This window comes from Vidua macroura, chromosome 12, assembly GCF_024509145.1.
Source record: "Vidua macroura isolate BioBank_ID:100142 chromosome 12, ASM2450914v1, whole genome shotgun sequence".
Lineage (NCBI taxonomy): Eukaryota > Metazoa > Chordata > Aves > Passeriformes > Viduidae > Vidua > Vidua macroura.
Genome location: NC_071582.1, coordinates 12,931,185 through 12,951,032, shown reverse-complemented (window position 1 = coordinate 12,951,032; position 19,848 = coordinate 12,931,185). Strand labels below are relative to the sequence as shown.

Here is a 19,848-nt window from a genome sequence, read left to right as displayed (position 1 = left end):
TTTCAAAAGTTGTCTTTTTTTGTGAAATCAGGGTCTTATCAAAGGAAAGGGTCCTAAGCCCCCACCACCAGGTACCTAAAGGACTTCAGTTCATACTTTGGTACATAATTTAGGGGACAGTAAAGTTAGAAGATCTTAAAACCAGAAGGGTGGGAGTCATCTCTCTGGATTTTACATTGCTAATATTTGAGATCCTGAACAGATCATTTATGCTCTGAGACTGCAGAGAAAAAATAGCACCTGGAGATACTCCAGACTGTGATCAAACACACCCACTGTAGGCATCTGTCATTGCAAGAAATGAACTGTTTTCTGCAAGTGCCTCTCCCTCTCTCTCCTCCCATCCTCAGTGGCAATTCAGAGACCTAAAAGACCAAGGAGAATGCCACACCTAAATTTCAGATGGATAAGAGTCTGTTGAGAGGAACCCTGATTCACAGTTCTGTTTTGAAATGTGGGAAACAATCTGGAGTCAGATGCACAGATACTGACGCCTGATGGATCCATTGTTCTCATGATACAAGAAATATCTCAAGCAACAGTCTGGCAAAACATCTAGAGACACATTAATTCTGTGATGACAGACTCACCTGATGATTTTATGGAAGAACTATAGGCAATCCCATTGTGCTGCTGATTATCACCAATTTCCAGAGTTGTAGTTATTACAGGCTTTGGCTTAAATTCACGCTTAGGCCGACTAGATGCTACATTTATTCTGTAACACAGAGAAGAGCAGCAAGAGATTTACTTAGGAAGAAAGAAGGAAGAAACACTTAGAGAAGTTAAGCTCAGGTTAAGTGCTCTGCTGTTTGAAAGGTGAAGTAAGAAAATCTTGTGTTGGTTCTGGTTTTAGGCTTCTTTTGGTTGGTTTGGGTTTTGGTTTTATGGTGTTGGGTTTTTTGGTTGGTTGGTTTGTTTTGTGGGGAGTGTGTGTTTTTACTAAAAGCTGCTCAATTCTCATGCAATACCTGAATTTCAACAAATCCCTAATTTATTTAATACTTTGGGTCCTGCTGACAAAGGCATAAAGCTTAACAGCCTGAGTTTGAGAAGTGATGAGCACCCACAGCTGCCACTGAGTTCAGCACAAGTTGCAGAAAGAAAGGAGCTCAGCTACAAATGACATATGGAGAAACACATCCAGGACAGAGGCCCAGGGACTGCATCTCACACATGGCCTTTTTATTAGGGAATACAGGAAAAAACCATTTCACCAGCAAAACTGTCTAGTACCTCTTGCTGTGTGTGCCCCAGCTAAGAGCTCCTTGTCCCCCTGGCCCCTCCAGCTGGGATGGCACAGGGTGTCTGCAGACACAGCTGCCCTCATGGCAATGCTCACAGCCCCCACAGCCACCCTGAGCTGCAAGCCCCAAGCAGTTCTCCTGACCCTGCCTACACCAGAGAGTCACTCAGGGCTCTGGTTCTTTAGTGACTCAGTGACAGCAGCACTCCTCCCTTTCCTTAGGCTGACAAAAAGTACCTGGGTCTTTCACATGTGTGTTAAGCACAGCTCTGTTCCTGGCCAGCTGGCTGGCTCCTTACTGTGCTGTAGAAATTTGTTATATCCCTCAATCTCAATAAAAACAGGCCAACTTCCAAGCAAATCCTCCAAAACACAACTCAAAGTATGCAAGTTGAAATAAACCTCTAAACAAAGGGAGGCTGTCCCCATTAACCACCACAAATGGGAGAGACTGCACACACTCAGAGCTCCCTGGGCAGATCCTGTGTTACATTAAAGTCTCCCAGCACAGCAAGAAGCTGCCAGGTGGCAGGGGTTTAAAGCCATGGAGCTCAGTCTGGCACAAAGCACAGCAAATGTGCATCTGGGAGGTGGTGCTAACAAGATCTCTTGCTTCAGTGACTTTCCAACGTTGAACCTCGGCTGCAAAAGAGGTTCAGCATTTTCTGAGGGGTTCTGTCTTACCGGTTTTGCAGCTTGCTCTGCAGGTCCTCCAAAATTTCTGTGGATTGTTTATGGTAATCTAGTGCTGCTTCTACAAACACGGCCAACTGGCTGACTTGTTCTACCTGAAAGACAGAGGAAAATAGTTGTAAGGGCTCTGCAGTACATTCAGCAGAAGGATAAACAAATAGATCATTAAAAACAGAGCTGGTATCTCAAAAGACCACAGTACCTTGTAGAGGTTATTGAAAAAGAGCACATGTGATTCTATCAAAGAAATTGCCAGTTGGAAACTGAAAAAACTGAGGTGTAACTTCAGTTCACTAACTCAGGGCTGGGTCCTTGAGTCATTTCCTTTCACAATGTGCAAATCCCTTCTGCTTTCAACTTCCAAGCCAGCTGTCTGTCAACACCCAAGCACAAACCATTTAATAGGACATGACCCCTCAGCAGGTGAAAGTGGAGCTTTTCTGATCAATGTTGGGAGAAATTACCCTGTGACAGCTCTGATGACTCAGACCCATTAGTGTTTATTATCAATGTTTACAAAGTGCAGTTCTGAAATGATCTGGATTTACCTCACTAGATGGCAGCATTTATAAACTGATAAATGAAAAATGATTTATCTACTTGGATTTAAAACATATTAGCCAATCATTCAAAAATATGAATGATGAGGAAAGGGAGAATGTGAAGGAGAAAGAAAGAAAGAAAAAATATTTTTATTCATGAAGTAACAAATAATCTCATTCCCCTAACACAAGCTGAAAAGTTCAAGCTGTATGGGGTATGGAGCAGTAACATATATTTGTCTTATTCAAGACAACATTAAGAAGCCAGACCCCAAGAAGTCTGACATCTTTCCATTCCATCATGATGTCTTCAGACATTGGATCATAAGAAAATATCTGAGTAAACTTTCTACAAATGTTTTATGGACCCATGGCAGTTTTGTGTTATACTTTGTCTGCTTTTACTCAGCTAAAAAGATCATTAAAAATTCTGCCAGGACTACAAGAGAGCCAAACACTGTCACACAGCACAAAGAAATGAAATGCAAAGAACCAAACCATCAGCTGAGACAATCCCACCACAGTCAGAAGAGAGTAATATAAACAGCTGAGGACAACACACAAAGTGCCTGGGGTCTGGATGCGTGGTCAGAGAATAAAGGACTGTCCAAACAAGACAACTAAGAGCTCGGAGAAATATGGAGCTGTGGATTAGGAGAAGAGAAAGAGAGACTGGGAAAGAGCCAGAGAAACTTAAAGACTAAAAGCTGCTTAGGAAGATGAACCTGGGACTGGCTGTGTGGGAATGGATCTGATAAGAAGTGCATGCAACAGTGTCAATGTGGGAGGTCTGGAGCTGGCTGTGCAAAAACCTGAGAAAGGTGGGGATCAGGATTGAGCCTGGGAAAGGCACCTGGCAAGATGGCTGGGAACCAGAGCTCAGAGAACAGACTTCAGGGCAAGAAGACCAAGAGAGGGAGACGTGGGGAACTGGAAAGGATCAGAAGGAAGTGATTGCAAAGTTAAGATCTCCACAAACACAGTGAGACCATTTGGGGCTAGACAACAAGGCTGTAATGAGAAGTTTTGGGAGGACAGACAGACTGGGTCTGGAAGGGGAAAAGCACAGTTTTATTTAAACAGAAAAAACAGGAAATGGGTACCAAAAAAAACTTCAGAAGGATATCCAGTTCACCCTCTCCCAAAGGCAGAATTACTTACACTAGAATGCATAATTCATCTGTTTTCTAGCGGCTGAGCTAAACCAGTTGAATTCCTGCACGCTTTTATCTTTAGTTTGGTGCTCTGACTAATGATAAACAGTACCTGAAACACTTCTCAGCTGCCCATGCAAGACAGAATTACTAAACACACATCCACTGCAACCAGGCAACTGGTAGAGCCAACAGTGGAACAGTGCTGAAATTGCTGGTAAGAGCATCTTCCAGCTTTTGCTGCCCTCATTAACTTACACTGGTAAAACAGCAAGAGGTATAACTGCCTTAGACTATACACTGCTGTAACAAATGTGTCCCACTTACAAACAGTTCAGGAGCTACAGGCTGGTTTATAACTGGGTGTGCATAGAGAGACAAGTTGCTTGCAGTTAAATCTTCCCACTTCACAGCTCCCCACTGTTGTAGTTTGCTCACAGAAGACAGCACACTTTTTACTTTGTGTCTTTTCTGTGATGCTGCATCTACAGGAGAAGACAAAACTGTGGAATAGACCCAAATAGGTCCAGCTCTCTTTTCTTACATTTCCATGATTACACAGGAGAAAGCACAACCCGCTATTCCTCTGTGTGCGGACAGAAGAGAGGATTATCCTGACTGGCCACAGCTGCTCCTTATTTAGACATAATTTCATGATGGACTTGGACTCTGAGCCAAAGTCCACATATCTGAGCTCAAGCCACAGACTCACTCTATGGACTTTGCAGAGCCAAAGAGTAATAGTAATGATTTTCCGAGGTAAAATCATTCAGAGACTCCACACCAGCAGGGAAGTTTTGACTGTAAGTGAGCTAAAATTCAGAAACCTCAGAGAGTACATGCCCTTGCTTATATTTTCAGCAGCAGGTCTCGACTACACCTATTTCCCAACCTTCACCCTCTCACTGACCAAACTGCATTTTGCTCTCACCTAGTCCTGCTTGGCTACTCTGTGGCCATCTTGTCTCCAAAAGAAATTCCTGAGTTATCCCATTCTCTGCTGTGCATTATGTTCATCTCTGACAGGGGATTTAAAAGTGTGAAGAGGTAGAGTTTCTGCTTTCAGACCTTACCTCCTGTCAAGCATGGGACTGGCTTTAACCAATCCCACACATTTGCCCCTTAAGGATGTACTGCAGCAAACAAAGATGCAGCACAGACTTACATCATTTTCTAAGAAATTGAACATGCTTCTTTCAGCCAGTTCCTTTGACTCTTCAAATTTTTCTACTGCTTGTTTAACTTCTTCATCCGGTATCTTTCCAAAACGCTTCTTTTTATAATCATAATCCAAGCGGCGCCCTTCCAGTTTCTTCAAGTGATGCTAAAAGAGACAGAACATTTATGAGAAGGACCAAATGGGATATGCCCAAACAAACACATTGTGATCTCAGGAAATATCAGTGATGGATGCAAATATATGCAGACTCAAAGCAATACAAGGCTCAGAGACTTGTACAGTCCATCCTTTTGACCCAAGGCAGCACCAGGTAAGTGTAGGGCCACATAAATGAATGAAATTTTAAATAAAGAGGCCTTTGGTAGCACTTGGGGTACTGGCAGCCTTGATTTGCCTATTTTAGACACCCACCTCATGGACTTCACTAAATATGCAACAGTACTGATTCTCTGAGCTGTGGAGAGAAGCAGGATCCAACTTAAATATTTGTGTGTCACCATATTCTACATGTAATTCAATTTTACATCTTGAATTATCTGCAATATGACAACTAAAAGTTAAAGGGCTCTATTCCCCTCATAACGCAGTGCTCCAACAAAGCCTGTATTCTTCCTGTCCTTGTTAGGTATCAACTTGACACTTCTAGCTGATAAATCTACACAAGTTTTTCTGTTGCCAAAAATCCTGGGACTGACGGACTCACAGAATGGACTCAAAGTGACAGTACAAAATGCTCATTAAAACTAACATCAAACAATTTCCTTTCATCAACTCAGAAGAACACAAGTGAAAACAGCTATGCTTCAAAGGAGACAGCCACAGACATTACTGCTATCTTTTTGCTATGCTTTCCACATTCATTTATGTGTAAACAAATAAAATAACTTTCATTTCTGCATTTCATCAGGGTTTTAACTTGCTTATTACCCAAACCCATTGAAATCAACAAACTCAGACAAAGACTGCCTGGATTTCTTTGAATTGTCACATTGTAAACAAAAACACTGAAAAACTTAACATTAAAGGTTAAAAATGTGTTCCTTAGTGTCCTGTATTTTTTCCTATAGTGGCATATGACACTTCAACATTTTATGATGCTATTCAGATCATTCTGTGCTTGCCCTTTTTTAACAGCTATATTCATTCTCCATTATAAACAGCTTTAGGCTGACAGAGATGGTAAGATAGGATAATCATAGCAGTAAATCACAGCCCACTCACATGTTCATAAACATTAATAAAAATGTTCACTAAAATAAAACAGCAGAAAAATAAAGAATATATTTCTCTTCACTATGCTTGTACCGACTGTACAAGCAATATAGCAAATTGAGTAAGTTAGACAAGGGAGAAATAGTCTGGCATTGATTCTAAGCAGATTTTGTCACTGTTTTGCTGGAGAGAAAATCTATTACAACAAAATTTATTTACCCTATTGCTTTCAGTAAAAATATCTCAGGGAACTAGGGTTGATTTGACTCTGATTATTGCTAAGTGAAGCTCTACCCTGGAAAACTTACCCCAATCTCTTTTAAATCTTTGTCCTGCAATAACTGTAGAGGATCAATAAAATTTTGTTTGACATTAATATCAAGAGAGTCCTTCACTTCTGCCATTTGCTTCATGCTTTCACCAGCATCCAATAGTGCAAGACCTGCGGTAAAGAATAGGCTCTTATATCTCAAGATATGTAAAAGCAGAAAATTTGTCTTTTAAAACAGACATTTCAAATAGGTATCTTTGTATCTGCTGCAGTCCCCTGAAGAGCAAAAAAGAAAATAATGCAAGTTATGCTTGTTCTCTATACAAAACTGGAACTAGAAAATTTTTGCTCTGAATTACATTTTGGGTTTTTGTTTTTCCCCAACAGATATCAGGGGGAAAATTTTTTTCTCCCTACTGTACATAGGTCATTACTAAAAAAAAAAAATCATCCAGTGTTACTGTTTATTTCTTTCTACAAGAATTTTTCCTTTAGTTTACTTCTCAAATTGATTAGAGCCATCTTTATATAAAACTTAAAACACTAAACTGCCTTTAAGGATCATCCTAAATTATTTAGGTTTGTCAACTAAGAACTAAAATGCTTAATTATAAGGATGATCAGACAGCATCAGTAACAGTGTTACCAAACCCACCTGCAACAGAGGCAGACAAATGTGCAGGAGCATTCTGCTTCTGAGCTGTATCAACCATCCCCTGGATGCCTGCATTTAACCTTCCCTCTTACCTGCAGTGGCCAACTACACAGGTTATGTCAGTGAGTAATACTTTGCAAAGGACTTTATGCTGAAATATTGGCAGAGGAGATGCACCAACTCACCAAACATAGAATCATCGCCCAGCTCTCTGCCATACCGTATCATGCAGTCTCCCAGGAGTCCCTCTGTCTGGGGGTAGCCTGTGGTTTTAACTTGTCCTCTGATCTTTGACATAGTGTTCAGCATTCCCAGCTTGGCCCTGTATGCTAAGAGGGACATAGAAAAAGAAAAAAAATTTAAAGATTGATAAAATCGGTTTTTAAACTATTTAAAGCAATAAATTATTTCACAAGCAAAGCCACGAAGCTCATCTCAGACTGGTGATTTTTGTATTGTCAGTACCTCGTAGTTCAAAGTTGAAATAAGATTCCATTCAACAATATGGGTCATATAAAACTAGTTTTTATTCCCAACTAAAAAAGCGTCATTTCCCAGGCAAATATTCACAACACTCACATTCCTTTGAATAGTCCTGGTTGTGAGCGCCTTGATTCGAAATACTGCAGAAAGCAAATGCAGGATACAAACACAGCCAAAGCCTCTCCCTCTTGCTTAGAAGAACTTTTCAGAACTCCACACAGAAACCTCACAATGATGAACTAATTAGCTTTTATTTACCTAAAATTAATTTCCAAGTAATAAAACAATGTTCATCAAAATCCAACACCTATTGTTCCTATCCTACCTGGATTTGGCTGAAGATACTCTGTGGATTTGGACAGAAGCTCTGTTACAGCTTTATTAGTAACATCAATTTTCTGAAAAAGAAAAGTAAGTCTACTATGAACATTAAAAAATACACAGAAAGACAAGGGCAATTAAAGAAACCCCACATACCAATTGTAAAAGCAGAAACTGGCACAAACATTGTTTGATTTGCAACACAACTCATCCATGGATAGCAAACATGTCAATTTCATGTACATTTCAGAACATGGATTTAAACTAAAAGATATAATCTTTTACCAGGAGAAAATATGGCCCAAGTAGACAGATTTTTATCATTAATTTTATCAGATGCAAAGGCTTTGTGAAAAGCCTCACTAACACCACAGACTTCTCTAAACTCCCACACAGCCAGGGGAAGGCTCCTCCTGATGCTCTGCACCCTTCTTGGAGTAATTTCTCTTCACTGTTGAGAGGTGTCAGTGGAGCCTGATCCTCTGCTCAAACAGCCTTTGTGGATGTCTCTCCTCCCTTGGCTGAGCTGACAAGGCTCAAGGACAAATTTGCATTTATCCTTTTATCTTTCTGTTTGGAAGCACATTATAGGGTTTCCTCCCCCAGGTAAATCGACAATACCATTCAACCACTTGAAACATGAAATATTTTTGATTCTGCAGTAACTTAATATTGAAAAACATAATGTGACTTTTCTTACCCTTTCCATCTCTTGAAATTCCTCATCTAATTTTGTTCCTTCTGCTCCACTTATTTTTTCACTGAATAGCTGTAAAAAGATAAATTTAATACACAAAAAAAAGGTAGTGCTATTTAATTACAGGAATTGACTTGTTACAGGAATTTACTTGTTACCCTGAGAGTTACAGGAATTTACTCCAGATCAGAAAATAGCCAGCATCCATTTGAGGTAACTATGCAGGACAAAATTGAACAGTCTTAGAAATGAAGCCCTCCTTTCAAGAGAGACAAGTTTAGAACAAGCAAACAAAGAAATAGTTTCTCATGCTTGAAGAGTTTGTACTCCACAGGCATGACCTACACTGCAGATTTCAGCACAGGGACCAGAGTCTGACTGCAGGTAAATCCACAGTAACCTTTTCAAGTGTGTCTCTGCAGCTTTGTACTTCTGAGTGCCTTCTGGCCCTGTGTGCCAGTCAGTTCAGGGATGTAACTCCCATTCCTGCTGCTGGAGTTGTGTGCAATTCTGTGGAAGGAACAGACTCGTGAAAAATGCTTCACTGTGACTCACCTGTGAGACTGAGCACCTTTATGATCAAAACAAGAATGCCAGGTGTCCTTCAAAAACTCAAAGCAGCAGTTTCAGATCTATTTCAGTAAACCTTCTGAAAAGGCTAAAAGTTAACCAACTTTTGTCTAAAATCTCCAGGCTGTCACACCTGACTGTGGTCCTCACTGAGTAAATCATGGCCAGGAAAGCCAGATCCTCACCCAGTGTGAAACAGCTTTTGAAAGCATCCCTCCACTACGACAGTGATTTAACACATATTCAACATTAAATTCCTTCAAAAATACCTAACAGTTCTCTGTTTTAATTGGCTTTTATTACTGAAACTGTAACAGCATAATATGAAATCCAGGCCTAGCTCACTGACTGCTGCTGGTCCCCAAACCTGTCCCCAGTAAAGTGTTTTGTTTGTCCTCAGCGCCTTCTAAAACAGAATTCATCTCACTGAATTAGAAGGGCCTTGGGGACTTGCATAACCTGAAAATGGGTCAGGGCTCTCAGCAGTGCAATGGTTCCCTGTTCTCGGTCACTGCCTGCACGGCACAGGTGTGGGGGGAGGACACTGCCCTGCCAAAAACCAGCAAGGAGCTGATAAAGCAGAGCTGGGAGCTCAGCAGTGGCTGACCTTGCATCAATATCACTGCTACCACACAGAGAGCAGTCCTGCTTAAGGGAAAATATGAGTTCAAAGAGAGACGCACAGCTAATTATTTCTACTGGCTTTACAGCAGCACTCGCAATCTTCATGCTTAATATGCCAAGCAGCACACACACTTGTCAGGATCATTTCTCTTCCAGAGCACTGACAGAACAAACACAAAAGCAGACAAACAGATGGAAAAGCCCAAGTACCAGTGAGTTCCTGTAGGTCATCATCTTGCTGCTGTAAGACATGACAGCAGAGGAGTGACCTGAGGTTACACACAGAGCAGGACACTGCCCTGGTCTCTGCAGGAATGTCTGAGTCCTTGAGCAGACAGAGAAAGGTACATGACAAGGCTGCATGAAAAGCAACAATTCCTCTCAGGAGTTCTGCAGCTCCTCCACAATAACAGTTTCTGTCTCCTTTCACTGTTAATTCCAAAAATAATCAATGCCATTTTCCACAGCCTCACACATGTCTTTTGTCTCCAGCAGGCAAGGAAGAGATCTGTGATTTCCAAAAACCCTTTTCAAAGGCTGAGTACAGTGGGGGAATTACCCTTCTCAGGCTTAAGTTGCAAAACCCACATTCAGTAGCAGCCCATAGCTGTCCCATTACAGATAACCCATTTATATGCTGGTGAAAAATAAACCTAATGAAGTAACATGATTGTTTGACTGTCAAAGTGTAATCAATAATAAAAATATAAATATATTTTACTTGTGGTTTAGATTTTACTAAATCTATTTTACTTTACTATTTCATAGTGACTTGTGGACGCAACTCCTCAGAGCCAGCCATGGGATCTGCAGACACTGTTTCATACAGACTCTGAAGACAACCTAATACACACCTACACCTGGGGAAAAAAGTACTGATCATAAGAAAAACAATTTTGTTAAAAAGCTTTCCCAGTTCTATGCAAACATTAATGATACTGCAATTTGTAGCCCAAGGACACACTTCTTCAATGGTATTTACCCTGAGCTCTAATAGCCTTTGAAAAACGACACTCCATAAAGAATGATTCCTTAAAGTCTGTAAAAACTGGTATAAAGTTCTAATGGTTGTAATTAAATTTTACATCTCTACAGCTTATTTCATATTAGTATAATTGGGAATAGCTGTACTACTCTCCCATTTAGGGACAAAAAAGCTTTTGTTCTGATCATACTGAATTTAGGAGTTGTAAAACTAGCATCACCCTTCTCACAATTAAAAGTCACAGGATACCCAATTAATTATTGAAAATGGATGCACAAAGGAGATAGCTGCTGAGTTTTAGTTCCCTGACTATTTGCTGAGCATCATTTACATGCTTTATATCAAGCTGCAAAATGCTTTGAACATAAATAGAGGATGCCCAGCTGAGAGGCTGTGTAGGTACATGGCAATATCTATCAGGCTTTACGAGCCACCTCATCAAAGACAGAACTGCTGCCATCACACAAGGCATGTACTCCGAGGGAGCTTGGAATTTCTTCTACAGGAAGAATCCTTCACCTCCAAATTCAGAACCTGGGCAACATGGATTCAGCACCGTTTGACTAGACAGGACCACAATTCATGTCTGTGAAAAAAACCAGCTCCCACCAGGGAAGCCAGCACCCCTTGACTGCTCCACTGCAGGTCAGAAGCCAAAGCCTTTCATTAGTCCTGTTTCTGGTGAAGATAACTAGCCTTCCTCTGGATCAAAACCTACACTCAGAGAACAGCTCTGCATTAGGAAAGATTTCTTCCCCTCTGGTGTCTGTTCAACTCCCTCCATCACATATGTTAGAGTTATAGTGAGAGAAAGAAAAAAAGCAACAAAGCTTAATTATGAACACGAAAATACTTTCAAATCAGCCATTTGTATTATCACCTCTCATTTGAAGTTACACACGATAGCAAACTACCCTCAATGGTAAAACTTGGATGCTCTATATAAGACCTTTTTGCCTGAAGAAACATTGCAGTTTGTACACAAATGGTCCTTGTTTGTTACTTCTTGCTAGATCCTACTGTTTTTTTTAAATTGAAAAATTAAATATGACGCTGTATTATAAACAATCTGAAAGTCTCTGGTGAGCTTATGTAGAATTTTATATGATAAAAAAAGTGCAATAAAACAAATAGGCTTTGAAAGAAACCCCTCCAGATATTACGATTTCTGTTTTAGTTATGTATATCCAGCTACAATTCCAAATGCAACCTGCAATTTCGTTACAGTCTTAAAAGACTAAATATTTATCTGATAAGGCATTTATATTCCAATAAATTCTCTGAGAAAAAGATTTTTCTAAAAATCTAATATTCAGATTCTTTTTCTCAGGATATTTCTTTGTTATTCTATTTTTTTTTTTTCAGATAATATAATTTTCTGCTTGATGTGCTTTGTTATGATGAAGCATTGCCTCAACCCTGGCAGAGTTCTAAACCTGGAGAAGGCCTTGAGTAATCTGGTCTAGGAGGAAGTATCCCTGTCCGTGGCAGGGCTTTTGGGACTGGATGATCTTTAAGGTCCATTCCAGCCCCTTGCCACTCTATGATTTCATGAACACAGCACATGAGCTATCCATACTTTAAAGTAAAATCTACAGCTCACCGAAACTCTAAACTAAAAACATCACAAGATATAAAATAAAAATACAGAAAAATTATGTTAAAAATATTAAGATTTATCCCTATTGCACAGAATAGTACATTTCCCCATTGTTATATGGATTATATACAAACAAGCTTCAGAAAAATGCCATATCTTACTAATGTTTTGTACAGCATATCCACTGAATTACACTAGGTTTTCATATTCCACTATAGAAGGTTACTGAATATAAGAAGCTGCCAAAAATATCCCAGATCTACAGAGAGCTGATAAAACTCTCAAAACAATTACCCTATTTTTTTTTAATATATCCACTGGGTATTTTATAATACAAGTCAGTGGGATTCTTCCACCAATACTCGCACACATGCTCTGACCTTCTGTTTCACTTGTTTTGCCCTTCTTTTGCAACACTCTAACTAGGATTGAACCATCACAGTTCTTTTGTTGTTATTCAGCTACTGTTGAAAGAAGTGGCTGGCCAGCAAAACTCTCTTGTACATACCTGGCCAGGAAATCAGCTCATGCTATTTAAAGGCTGAACAAAAGGTATCATATTCTATTAAAGGCTTAAGAGCTTTTAATGACTCTTTACCAAGTTACAGCATTTATTTTGTTCTGAAGGACTAGCTGCTGAAATTATCTGTTGAAATTTTAATGGATAGAAAATTCCTACATTTGTCATAAATATGCACACTGTCAAACCCATGAGGCAAAACCTAGATTTTTTTTTATTCTGACAAAAAAGCCAAGGCTATGAAAAGCTTTTAAATTTATTTCCCTCTCTCTCTAAAAAGGAAGCAAGCAATCAACTGGGAAAATAGATAGATTCATCCCAAAGTTAACACACAGAGAGCCAGGAAATAATGTAACTGCATGGCTACATTTCCCATAGAAACAGAACTGGGCCAAACTGCACAAATGCATTAAATACATTTTAAATACAGTACTTAGTACAAAATACTACATTCCAGTATGGTTAACACACAATAGTTATGCTCCTCTTAATAAATCATCCAGAGTTCCAGCGATTTCCCTGCAGCCATGTAAGTGTTTGATTTGGTTTAATGCAATGTGACAATCCTAACAGCTTTCTCAAGGATCTTATTTAAGCCTGTAATAAACAAAGAGAAGAATAAGGTGGCTGGCAGGACAAAGTCAAATCTCCTTGCAGTATCCAAATCCTGAGGGGAGGGAGAGATTTTCTTCTTTGTCCTCTTCCAGTATGCTCTATCAGATTAGAGACAAAGATTTCAGCCTCCTTTCTAGATCAAAAGTAGTTTAACCTCAAATATCTGTAATTCCCTGTTTTGTGCTTCCAAGTTCTACTACAATGCTATGCGTATTACTTGTTTTTCTTCTTTCCTGATTGTTGTATTTCATATAAACTGCTATCTCCCACACTCAAAAAAAAAAAAAAAAAAAGGTTACCACTAGTTCATGTATTGCAGACCACCAAGATCTTGACCTACAACACAGTTTAATGTCTTGCAACTTAGTAAACATTTAAAGGAATGCACACTGGCAGAGCCAGCTGCACAAAGCTTACCACCATGATAGAAAAATATTCCTTGAAAAAAGAATAAAATATTCTTCTTTACTAACTAGGTGATTGGGCAGCTATTAGGCATCCCTGTGATTGATTTCTAGAGATTTTCTAAAGGTCTGGATGCTCAGAAGAAAAAGCAGTGCCCCATGCTGAGGAACTGAACTAAGATGCACATTCTCAAATTCAGATCTAAACAAAAGACTAAAGAAACACAGTACTTGTCTCTTGGGTACAAAATCATCTGCAAATGAAAATGGTAATATATACCTAAATAGATATTTTCTCCTAAAATACAACAATAAAGAAAAAACCAAACTATGCAAGTGTACTGGTACTTGGACCTCTTCTTTTAATTGAGCTGAATAGCTCATTCTATCCTAATGCTTTGGAGAAAATACAAATCCCTCATTTTAGACGTTAAGCAGGAACTCTGGAGTCACCTCAGTACCTTGTGTTTTCAAAGGAAACAAAAATTCTCTTGCTCTGATGTACTTCAAAGAAAAAAGATTTATTCTACCCTCCAAAATAAATAGAGGGTCTACTACAAAGTGCAGATGTTTCTGTCACACAGATACAGAGTACTCTGGCTCACCCCCAGCAAATCATTTAAGTTCATCCTCAGTAGGTGCTAAAGTGCTTTTCTGGATGGAGCCCTGAGTGCTCAGCACCTCACAGTGTCAAGCTCAGAGGGTCATCACCTTTACATGAAGCATTTTGTAACTTTTTCTTCAACTAAACTTTCCCAGATTTCCCCAAAGCATTTGGTGAAATGGTAGAAATGATTTCTGACAGCAGCAGCAGGAACTGGTTTGTTTTTTTTTTTTTTAAATTAATCAAGCAGCTGAATTGGGTTCTACTGCTATTTAATCAAAATTATGGTGTGCAAGAAGCTGTGCCCTAGAAGTCAAATACTTGTTATTACTCCCATGGCTGCATAAGTGCTATAAAATATCTCTGAATTTAACAATGCATGTACAAAGGTATTTAAGAAAGTGCAGCTTTCTCTTTTGGTAACGGTTCATACATAATTATAAAACATAATAACATATTGGAATTTATGTGAGACATGAACACATTAAAAATTATAATCACATTGAGGATACAAAATTCAAGCAGCATTCTGTCAGTACCCATGGCAGAGTACACCTCTACAGAAATTCATGGAAACAAAGAAATACTTCATAAAATTGGATGATTCACCCATCTTTCACTACCTACAACAAGCAGCTGAACCAGAACTCCAGAAAACTACATCCATGGCCAGAGGAATTCACATCCTAATGTTTCACTGAAGATGTCTATTCTCAGATATTTAAAGTAGAAACATAAAGAACCGTAGGACATGCTTGTACTTCAAAGACAAATCATGACTATGCTCACAATATCAACTTCCTTAGGGATTTCTGATGGACCCAGTAGCAAATCTTGTCCCTGCAGCCAACAAAACAAAAATACCAAAAATATTACTATTTTTGTAAAATATGAAGGATTTAAAATATATGTAGAAAAACGTGCTACATTTAAAGACACACCAAGATTAATATTAATTTTTTTTTTTACATATTTTCTAATGTTAAAAATTTCATACAACTTACGAAATATAAAATCTGAGCCCCATCTCATTTTTCAAAGCCCAGTTTCTGGTAGGAAATTCCTTTACACACACAAAAAACCCCAAAAAATACAAACCCGAAAAACCCCCAGGCCATCTAAAGGACACCAGGAATCTCAATCTCAAGGGCCTGTTTTCCAAGAAGGAAAACATACTTTTTCTACCAAGAGATCTCTGAATCACACAAACAAAGTTAAAAAAATGCATGAGAGTACCGCCACAGTGTTTATATTCATGAAGAACATTCCTGTCTCACTAATATTTATGAACCCACTACTTTATTACTTGTAACTTCTCAGGCAAACAGGAGCAACAAGATCACAGAAGATTATTTTTAGGAAGACAGATGAACAGAGTTACACAAGGATAAGCCCCCTAGAGAGGAATAGAAGAGAAAGGTGTTTGTGACACGGCTTGCCTGGGAAGGGGGATCCAAGGGTACCCCCAAACAGCTCTTTCCCATGTGGAGATGTTCTGAGAGCTGCCAGGGGAACACGAGCTCAGCATTGAGCACTTCACTGTTGAAAGGTCCCGTGCAGATCTATGCCAAGCATTATTATCCAATCTACTTCGCTCCAGTTTACACATGGAGCAAACTCTTCACAGCTGAGCACGACCCAAAGTGTAGAGAAGCCCAGCCAGGCAATCAGCTGAGACCTCTACAGTCAACAGGAATGGACCCAGTCCATCAAAGCTCCCCATGTGCTCCTGCAGAGAGAAGTGCCCATGGACACAGGGAGCATCAGGCCTGCAGCTCCCGTGTGGAATCCATGAACAGCCGCAGCTGTCGAGTGCCACAGCACAGCTCTGGCAAAAGCTCACAAGTGGCAGCTTAGTTCTGCTCAGAAAGGAAGCTCCAATAGTGCAATCCACGTGTTCTGGGATCAAGAAAGCCCTGACAAGCACTGGTACACCTAGGGAGACTGAGCGATGACAGCACTCCCCACTGATGGAGGAGTTTCAGCAGGCAATCCAGATACACCTCACAATCCAAGATGCAAAATTCCCCCACCAACCCATCAGCTGGAGGTTCTGCTTTTCCACTGATTGTGTGAGATACTCACACCTATGCAGACAAGGTGCTGCTTTCAACTCTTTTATAAACAGTTGTGCTGTACCATTTAGTGTGGACTCTCCTAACTTAGATCAACTTCTATAAATAAGGACTGCAGAAGACACCCGGGTATGTGTCAATGTATTTAATCAACTTAACAGCCTTTGCTTGGGAAACCCCATCAAAGAAAACGGAAAAGGCACAAAGCCCAAGAACATGACAAATGAGGTTACTGGTTGAGGACTGTGCCTTTTCTTGAGGAAGGACTTACACAATCCAAAAAAAAAGACATAAGAAAATAGAGTGTTATTTGTCGAACAGCCTGATTTCACGTAGTCTAAACAAAAGATTCTGCCATGTGGGAAGATTATCACAACAGAAATTTTTCTAGGGAGAAGGGAGCCATTTTAACCACACTAATGAGGGTTTTACACAAAGATCTGCTACACAATGCCTATGAGTGGGTGTCTGACCAGAGCTCCCAGTTCCCAGCATCTTTGCAATTCTTTCTGCTGACAGGAACTCCAGGATGCATCAAATAGTTTTTGATTCCTGCTTTTTCAAGAAAAAGAAAGAAAACAAAAAGGAAACAGACCCGAGTATATTAAAGGTCTTAAGAGATTGAAAAATTCTGTGCATGTGCTTTAGAATCTCATCATCTCTCAAGAAAGCAGCAAAAGATACAGTAACACCTTTTGATTCCTGCTTTTTCAAGAAAAAGAAAGAAAACAAAAAGGAAACAGACCCAAGTATATTAAAGGTCTTGAGAGATTGAAAAATTCTGTGCATGTGCTTTAGAATCTCATCATCTCTCAAGAAAGCAGCAAAAGATACAGTAACACCTCTTGGTCTCAGGAAAGGTCTACAATTGATTAGGGAAGATGAAGTATCTGGCATTAAACAACTAGTCATCTGTAAAAACAGGCCAATATGCCAGATATGGTCCTGCATTTTAAGAAAGTAAATAACACCTAGTGAAAGATTTATTAATTAGTTTGACATTTGCTACATCTGTTTAAAAAAAAAATTAATCTCGTTTCTTTGACAGTGATCTGAGAACTTACCACATATGATTCCTGTGCTCTTCCTAGTGTATTTCTTGGATGTAATCTTTTGCAAGAATTAAGCACAAAATTAGATATGGCTTGGCTTGGGTGTTTTTTTTTTTTTAATTAATTTGAATTCTAGCTCTGATACCGCTTGAAGTTGTTCTACAAGTAAGTCTATGCCAGAAAGAGAATTTTAAGTAGGGTCAGGAATGCTGGGCACTTGATGTTCCGTAGTCAACACTCAAAATCCTGTACCCAGCTGATCTAGTCTGCACACAATCATACAGCCTTTTAAATTAACCTTATTAACCAAATCCAGCCAAAGTATGTGTAAATACAGACTGTGTAATCTAGACTTACAAAGAAAGTCTGCACATTGAGAAGGGTGCTGTCTCTTGCTCTAAGCAAGCATGTCCTTTGAAAGGTCTTAGCATATTTCAGAATATTTTATCCTCACGATGTAATGGACAGTTTTACCCTTTCTGTGACACTCCAAAGGTCTCGAGTGTCTCATTAAAAGCAAGCCCATGCTACCCATGTTGCTTTTCCACATGTCTGGATTCCAGACTTTCTGCTTTCAGCAAGAGCTACTCTTTAGCCCTTTAGATGCTTCAGAAAACATGGGGAACAAATTCCTACAGGCTGAAACCACACATCCAAGCTCCAACATTAATGCAGGGGAGGAACTACAAGACTAAATGCTTGAATTTGGGTTAAACTGACTTGTCCTTGGCCACACAGTAAACAACTGTTAACTTTGAAATGAGAATGCCAGAGTCCCAGACCTTCACTATCTGCCCTGAGGAATGCAGTCTTAAATAAAATATTCTATCTGTATTTCTGAGCAGGCAAAACAAGGGGAAGTTATGTTTATGGGACACAAATTGTGAGTTGCACAATTTATTTATTATTGGAATACAATTTATTTATTATGAGAATGTAATTCCAGATTTTGTCGCAAAAATTAGGAGATGAATGTTCAATCTACACAAGAGATTTTACTGTACAGAGTCTGTAGAAAAGTGTTTATAACTATTTTCCATGTTAAACTAGATATGACTAGATGGTTTCAAGTTTTCAAATTTTGAGTGATAACATTAAATTCTGCAATATGATGTGTCAAAGGACATTTTTTTCCATGCAGATCAGAAGGCCCAAGGATTAACAACTTTTTTTTTGTTTTTGCTTCAACAAATAGAGGCAAATAGTGAAAAACAAGAATAAAACAAGAAAATTACAGGAAAAAAGATACAAGCATAGTTGTATTTGTGAAATAACTCAGTGGCTGGAATGCTATTTCCTGTTGAATTTTATATGATTTTTCTTCAAAATAATAGAATTAATCAACAGCTTTTACACACACGCACATGTGCATATACACACTCCCACATTTCCTTAAGTAAGCCAAGAGGTATTAGAGACCTGGATGCTTTTGAACACCCCACCAAGTGCTTATCTAAATCTCTAGGCATGTAAATACTTCTTAAGAGTCTAACCCAAGAGACTCATCAGAGAAGCACACAGGACTCAACACTGCCAAGATACGAGCTCTGTTTCATTTCAGATTTTAGTCACAAACAGCTAAGAGCAGCTAAATTACTACTACTGCATTACTGTTACTTAATGCCTTCTTTTGAGGAAATATTTTGTCCTTGAGTTTCATCTGGCACAGCAGAGCAAATGCTTCTGTTATTTACATTCAAAAATAATTGCCAGATAGGTTGTGGGTATTTTCTTAGTCTAACATCCAAATCATGGAGCCATCAGTATGCCATAGGACACATGCAGTTTGGGGCAGCCTCTGTGTATGGTCAGCAGTTATCACAAAGAGAACACTACAGAAATTGCCAATATTTAACTATTGCTGTGGAGTTACCTGTACATGTTTGGACCCATCACCTCCTTGCAAACTACAAAGTATATGGCAAGATCCTCATCACTGTGGCCTAACACATTTCAAACAGGATTAAGAATTCTGACCATCAGCAAATACTTTCTTCACAAAAATAATCTAAATGGTTAAAAAGTACACAAGAAGTTGAATACTCTAGAAAGAAGGCAGACTTGTACAGCAAAGCTCAGACTGATGGCTCCTGGCCTGGCAGCACTCTGCCAGTGTAAATGAAAAGATAACTTTTGCAAAGAAACACTGCATGATTATTTGCAAAGCAATGGCAATCCTACCTATCCAAAAGGCACATGTAATAATACTAAATTATACACAGAAGTTCCATTTTTGCAGTATTCTTTTTTCTGCAATGAATGCACTGATTTCTTCCTGGAGTCCACTATATGCTTCCTTTTCTTATTTCTCAAATCCCAGTTTTCTGCAATTGCAAAATTAGTTC

At 39.2% G+C, this 19,848-nt stretch overlaps 1 protein-coding gene across 2 annotated transcripts in view; it reads right to left on the bottom strand.

Moving 5' to 3' along the window:
• The window catches only part of SH3GL3 (SH3 domain containing GRB2 like 3, endophilin A3), a 41,775-nt gene that overhangs the window by 5,837 nt on the left and 16,090 nt on the right, over positions 1–19,848 (bottom strand). For both annotated transcript variants that reach the window (XM_053987892.1, XM_053987893.1), the window contains exons 2-8: positions 8,458–8,526; positions 7,762–7,834; positions 7,139–7,282; positions 6,336–6,469; positions 4,801–4,959; positions 1,931–2,034; positions 591–718 (exon numbers count right to left, since the gene is read on the bottom strand). In XM_053987892.1, the coding sequence (XP_053843867.1) occupies positions 591–718; positions 1,931–2,034; positions 4,801–4,959; positions 6,336–6,469; positions 7,139–7,282; positions 7,762–7,834; positions 8,458–8,526 (811 nt within the window). The remainder of the gene's footprint in view (positions 1–590; positions 719–1,930; positions 2,035–4,800; positions 4,960–6,335; positions 6,470–7,138; positions 7,283–7,761; positions 7,835–8,457; positions 8,527–19,848) is intronic.